The sequence below is a fragment of the Sceloporus undulatus genome, chromosome 5 (genome assembly GCF_019175285.1).
Source record: "Sceloporus undulatus isolate JIND9_A2432 ecotype Alabama chromosome 5, SceUnd_v1.1, whole genome shotgun sequence".
NCBI classification, from domain to species: Eukaryota; Metazoa; Chordata; class Lepidosauria; order Squamata; family Phrynosomatidae; genus Sceloporus; species Sceloporus undulatus.
The window spans coordinates 58,271,623-58,278,571 of NC_056526.1; the positions used below are offsets into that span (position 1 = coordinate 58,271,623).

Here is a 6,949-nt window from a genome sequence, read left to right on the forward strand (position 1 = left end):
TATATTCTTATTCTTATGAAATTACCATCTTTACTGCCTCTACCTTGAACCCAATTCCTTGTTCCCAATACCTTTATATAGGTCAGTCTGGAAAATTACAATGTAGGGGTGTGTGTGTATTTGTTCACTCAAAGTTAGGTAACTTTCACAGGATGGAACAAGCAAAACAACCTGTAAGTATTTCTTTCCTAAGAAAATTCTATGAAATTCCTGAGGTCACCATAAGTCGACTAGTGACTTGAAGGAACATACTGTATATACTTGACTATAAGTCAACCTCATGTATAAGTCAAGGGCAGGTTTGGTATGCTGTTTAAATTATACATGCATCCTAAGAGTCCAGAAACCACGCCAAAGCCACGCTCAAGTCCTAAGGACTGGAGCGTGGCTTTGGCACAGCTTCCGGACTCTTAAGATGCATACATCATTTAAAAGGCACACCTCCAATGTGATCCAAATCAGCTTTATTTTGACCTGTCTGTACGGGCTCTATATCATACTATAGACATAGGGCCAAAACAGACAGGCATCTAGGAGTGACCAGAAACCACTCCCAGCCCGATTGCCCCAGGGCCATAATGAACACATACTGAGCCTCCTGCGGGAGTCCCAAACGGACCAAGGCAAGGAACAGAAAAGATCTGCTCCTTTTGGTGCTGGTTTTGGGTCACCTTAGGTGGCTCTGGCTTGGCTTCCGGGGGCATGCATTCTCTAAATGCCACGCCCCCCAGAGAAGCCAGAAGCCATCCCTGTCAGCTCATGTGTTTCGGACCACAGTTAAATCAGTTCAGATTTCTATAGCTAAATCAAAACCATGAACTGGTCACAATAATAATCAACAAATAATAAATGATACATGTTTATACTTACATGAGGTGATAATATAATACCAAATGTCAAAATCTTTGGTGTCTTTAGATACTTGTTCTTTCCTAAGTTTTGACAGCTTAAACTGTTCTGATATTTCTTCCAGATGTATAAAGCTTAAAGGAGACCCTTTAGGAAGCCACTCAAAAAATTCATCTCGAAATATTTCTGGAACACAACATTTCTTAAAGAAAAGTGAAATGATGGCCTTTTGATTTTTCCCAGCATCCGTCTGTAGATAGTAAGATGGATACCCGTCCATGTAATACTTTGATCCAAACTGTTTAACTTTAACATTCACTTTCCACCAAGGGCCAACAAAGGGAAACCGTCCAATCACTTCATACTCCTTTTTGGATCTTTCCTCTTGTATTTTAACTGCAATTATGTAGAAGGAGAATATCAATACAATATTGAATCATACTGATTTTATAATAATAAATAATAAATGTTGACTCATTTTTAAATCTACGATTGTTCATGCAGCTTCAGGACAAACCAGATACTTTTAAGAAACATTTGAAAAAACAAATTGACATAAACTGATGCTATTTTCATATGCAGACAAGAAATGTGAATAAATAGGGACATCTTTATTCTACTTCCACCTACCCAACTCAGCTTTTTAATTTTATTTTTTATTTTTTATTTTTTTCCAATGGAGAAACTGCAAATGTTCAGAAATCTATAAACATGAGAATTTTTTTTAGAATGATGGATTATTTTAAGACAAAACTTCATGTTGTTATTGATGACTTTTAACCTCCAAAAATGTTTAAAGCAACCATCTACTTCAGTACTGTTGTTGTGTGTCAATTCATGGTGAACCTATCACAGGGTTTTCTTAGAATCATAGAGTTGGAAGAGACCACAAGGGCCATCCAGTCCAACCCCATTCTGCCATGCAGGAAATCACAATCAAAGCATCCTTGACAGATGACCCTCCAGCCTCTGTCTAAAGACCTCTAAAGAGGGAGACTCCACTATAAACCGAGGAAGTGTGTTCCACTGTCGAACAGCCCTTACTGTTAGGAAGTTCCTCCTAATGTTGAGGAGGTCCAGCTGCATCTATTCCTAGAGAGACCAGATCTGTCTATGGTGACACATGCCTTGATTACACCCTGTTTGAACTACTGTAATGTGCTTTATGTTGGGCTGCCTTTGTTCTGAAATTTCAGTGGGTCAAAAAAGCTGCAGCCAGGTTGACTGACCACCACCACCACCCCACTGAAACACCCCTAAATATGTTAATGGATATTGGCACAAGGTGTGGCATGTGCAGTAGAAGAGATAGTTGCACTTGGCTCAGAGGCGCTTGGGAGGAGACCAGATGGGACTTGAAAATTAGTAGCTAACCAGTAAAGTGCTTTGCAAATGCTTGCTCGCTCGTTAACAGAAACATATAAAATGACTTGAATGCCTGTTAATTTTGCTCAGTCGGCTTTGTGAAACTATTCACTAGACTAGCCTTAACTGCTCAGTTAGAGGGGTAACTATTACATTTGTATTTAATGTATGAGTAGAAACCAGGGTCTGTATCTAATAAAATCACTGTCCAAATGCAAGGGCTGTTGAACTGGCAATTGTGCATTTTCAGAGTTAGCACAGACATGGTAACCAAGAGCTTGTACTATGATGTATAAGCACTTGCACAAAGGTGTAATCCAAAGTGGCGAAAATGCAGCCCAATGGGCCTTGTGCATTTTGTGAACCCTGAAACCCTCCAAGGATGCCTCCAAAGCCTGTTGAAATTAAACCTTTAAACAAAACTGCCCATTTTTCAATACACCTATACCCCCAAAAATTACACAAACACTTTTACACCACTACTCACTAAAAACCCTGAAAAAACAAAACAAATATGATCAGTGGTGTGTGCCTGTGCACAGAAACTGAAATGTGGCAGGAGTGATTCTGTAAACTTTTCCAGAACTGGAACATGTCCCTCTCCCATTTCAGTTGCCCACCTTTGCCATAATATATCACAACTAGGCTGATGAGACGATGGAGATTTTGATTCTATTACATCGACTATAGGCTTAGGCTGCTATATTTGTGAACTGAAAGAATCTACCAAATCCTGATTTGCATGCTGTGTTTTTATATGAATTCCTATAGTTGTACAGTACTAACAACAACAAGCTGTGTTACAGTACCACCAGCAGCAGCAACAACAACAACATGCCATGTGCCAAAGTACAATAACATCCAAAATCCACAAAGCAGTGATGCCTTTATGGGACTAACCAAAATGTACAAAAAGCATGTTTCAAGGGCAGGAAAATGTCTAATTAACAATTTGTAAGCTGCTCTGATAGCCTTGGCTGAAGAGCGGGGTATAAGTAAATAAATATTATTATATTGTATTATATCCGTTGGCTTCTTCAACAGGTGTTAAAAATCATATAGGATTTTTAAAAAAAATATGACAGTGTTAGTCACAAGAGTGCATTTGGTCAAAATGTACCTGAGAACAGCTACATCTTGACAAAATAATCCAGTTGAAGGTTGCTTTAACTGCCCTGGCTCCATGATAGGGAATTCTGGGAACTGTAGTTTTGTGAACCATTTAGGCTTCTCTGTCAGAGAGAGCCCAATTCCCTGTATTCCCTAGCACTGAATTATTATTCCCTAGTTATAATTATTATTAGTTATTACCATTATTATTATTATTCCCTAGTTATTCCCTAGTTAGCACTGAGTTAGTATGTCATGTATTTTGGATTTTTTTGTAATTTGTACTTTTCTATGTATTTTTGACTTACGTCTTGTATAATTAATCTACTGTATTATGTTTGCTGGGATGTAATTGGTGCCCTCCCATTACTTTGTATTTTGCTCCTTTTGCTTTGTAATCCGCCTTGATTCTGCAAGGAAAAGGTGGAATATAAATAAAATCATATTATTATTATTATATTATTATTATTCCCTAGCACATAGGGCATTTAAAGCAGTCTCAAACTGGATTACTTCTGCAGTGTGTTTTGGACCAACAACACCTTTATTGGGCCAACCAAAATGCACAATTATATGTCGCAAGCTTTCAAAGTCACACCGGCTTCTTCTTCATCAGGCCAGAAACAGAAAAATGCAAGCCAATGATAATAATAATAATAGTAATAATAATAATAATATATTTCTATTCCGCTTTTTTTTCCTCGCGAAACCAAAGCGGATTAGAACAAAAGCATTAGATACAAAGTGACTGACATCTTCCATTCCTTTCTCCTGTTTGCCTGATGAATAAACCAGTGTGACTTGGAATATTATATATATATATATATATATATATATATACACAGTGTATATATATATAATATTATATATATATAAATATAATATATATATATATGAGATATTTTGGAAATATAGTATTTTGGAGACTTGGAAAGCTTGCAGGAGGTAAAAACTGCATTTTGGTCAGCCCAATAAAAGTATCATTGTTTGGATGCTATTGGATTTGCTATATAATAATAATAATAATAATAAATTTTATTTATACCCCACCTTTGCATAAATAAATAAATTTAGTTTGTATCCCGCCTCTCTATCAAAGATAATCGAGGCGGCTTACATATTAAAACTCCATACAAAATCTCAACATCCATATTAAGGATCTATATGGCCATAAGTCTCCAAACGGCGCCCTTTAAAAGAGGCTTTGGACTCCAGCTCCCAGAAGCCTCGGCCATGTGGGCCAATAGCTTGGGATTCTGGGAGATGAAGTCCAAAAACAAAAACACTCTCTTAAAGGGCACAGTACTGTAGTTAGTTACTCCCGAATGTCGGAGGGAGGCTTGCCTGTCTTTCGCGCAGGGCGGAGGAGGACTTGGCCGTAGTCCTCGGAGGCCACGTCGAAGGCCTCTGCGTCGTCGTCGTCGTCCTCCTCCTCTTCCTCCTCGGCGGCCCTTTCGTCCTGTTTCACCGGCAGCAAGAGCCCCCTGAGCTCGAAAGGCGGCCGACGCTTTCCAGAGGAGGCCGCCATTTGCAGAGCCATCTCTCGCTCTCTTTTAGGCCCCAGTTTTCAGAATTCCCGCCCAAAGCGTCCTCCTCCTCCTCATCGACAAAATGGCGCCTGTTACGTTTCTTCCGCCTCAGACTCTGCGACGGAAGGAGAGCAAGGGAGGCTGCATCCACACTGGAGAAATAACCCGGTTTGGTCCCGCTTTCACTGTTTCTGGTTCAAGGCTATGGAATTCTGGGAGTTGGAGTTGCCCTGGGCCCCACAACAAACTCCAACTCCCAGAATTCCATAGCAAAGAGCCAGACAAAGAGTGAAAGCGGGACCAAACCGGGTTATTTCTCCAGTGTGGATGCAGCAAGGGCTTTAATAAGTCTGGAAACGAAAGTTGAACTATCAAGTGTGACACGGCAGCTAAAAAGGCCAATGCGATTTTAGGCTGCGTCAATATTAGTACAGTGTCTAGATCAAGGGTTTATGGTGGCCATGGAGGAGAAGCAACGCAGTCGAAGCCACAGTGTTTGTTTCTTGGCTATAAGGAGGCTGGAAACAAAGCAGTGAAAGAAATGTAATAAAATGTCCTCCTGTATTCCAGCTGTATTTAATATATGTTTGAAGTTATCAAAAATCACCACATGAGAAATGCAAACATGAGGCAAATTAATATTTAAACCCAATTGTTTCTGTGCTAAAATCAGATTCAGTACTAGGCAAGGTAGCAAACGTAGTAATTCATAAACTTGAGATAACATTAAGTTAGATCCTTTTTTTTAATGGATTGCTTCAGTTTAGAAGTGCTAGTAAGATGTGCCCATGCTTCATCCAATTGACACTTATATTGGCTCATTATCAGAGAAAAGGCCTCTCAAATAACTTCCCAAAATGATAGCTTTGAGGCTGACAGAAAATAAATCCAATAGCTATTATAGCTGTAAACACAGAGGTCAGTGAACTGATGTTAAAAGGGTGAAATGAGCAAACATATATTCCAAAATGCTTGTTTAATGTCATCGGCATCATAAAAATACATCTGAATTAATTCCGTATTTTCCTATCAGAAAGTACCAGTCTTAGCTAGTTTATCATTATCCTCAGCGTTGGGCTAAAATAAAGCCCAGCTCATACCAATAATATAGGAGTCTAGAGTACTAAATATCACCTACCAGCTTTGAGTACTGTACTTAATAAATATTTCATCTATGCCCACAACTCATATGTCAGATCATGAATAACTAGATTCTGAATCTGAAGCCTTTGGCTGCACCTGCACTGCAGAATTCATGCAATTTGACAACACTTTAACTACTATGATTCTGGGCACTGTAGTTTTATGGGAGATTAAGCCTTCTCTGTCAGAGGGCTCTGGTGCTCTACCAAAGTACAATGCTTAGATTTACATAGCACTGAGTCATGGCAGTGAAAGTGGAGGCAGACTATATTATAGACGCAGCCTTTAATACCCAAGGTATCACTTGGCGCCTTAGCAACCTGGAAAAGCCAAAGTACTTTCCTAAGATTCAGTTCCACAGAAGCTCTGCCTAAAATGTCTGTAAATAACATTTGCAGAGGTGCACTTTGCTGCTTTCTTTAGTAGTGGTCTTCCTGAAGAGTAAACATGTGACAGTTTTTACTTGCTCATCTTATTAACATGGTAGTACTGTACTTCCTAAGCAAAGATCTTGTGTTCTTCTTTCTATTTTTAAGGAACTCCATACAGGAGACACACAAAGTGTACGGTGGGGTAACAAGTACACAGCACCATCAGTATCTATGTTGAAGAGTCTGGATGGACATACCTGTCTTTGGACTACATGTGTGTTTGCACACAAATCTTAATTGCAACAGTTTTGATGGGCTGACTCTCCACTTCTGTCAATGTTGATGAAAATTTCCATAGCTCATCAGCTACCTATTAGTGTTAGCTGGCTTATTTAGTCAGATGCTCCCAAAGTTCTCTCATCCTGCTTAATATAAACACAGCAGACAAGCAACTGAAAAGGCTCAGCTGGCCTGAGCATGGAGGCTAATTGAGGATGATAACTATTATAATGTCTTCTGACAATTTCCCATACAACAATTCAATCCAATTCCTCCATTTAAAATCTAATGTCAGCAAAAAAC

The 6,949-nt window shown here is 39.1% G+C and overlaps 1 protein-coding gene across 3 annotated transcripts in view; it reads right to left on the reverse strand.

The window, feature by feature from the left end:
• Positions 1–4,954, reverse strand: part of HELB (DNA helicase B) — a 30,221-nt gene extending 25,267 nt beyond the window's left edge. Inside the window, exons 1-2 of one of the 3 annotated variants that reach the window (XM_042468144.1) lie at positions 4,669–4,954; positions 871–1,245 (exon numbers count right to left, since the gene is read on the reverse strand). In XM_042468144.1, the coding sequence (XP_042324078.1) occupies positions 871–1,245; positions 4,669–4,864 (571 nt within the window). In that variant the 5' untranslated portion in view covers positions 4,865–4,954. Of the gene's footprint in view, positions 1–870; positions 1,246–4,374; positions 4,523–4,668 lie in introns of those variants that run through there. The other 2 variants (XM_042468145.1, XM_042468146.1) reach the window with 2 other exon arrangements.
• Positions 4,955–6,949: the final 1,995 nt, after the last annotated feature.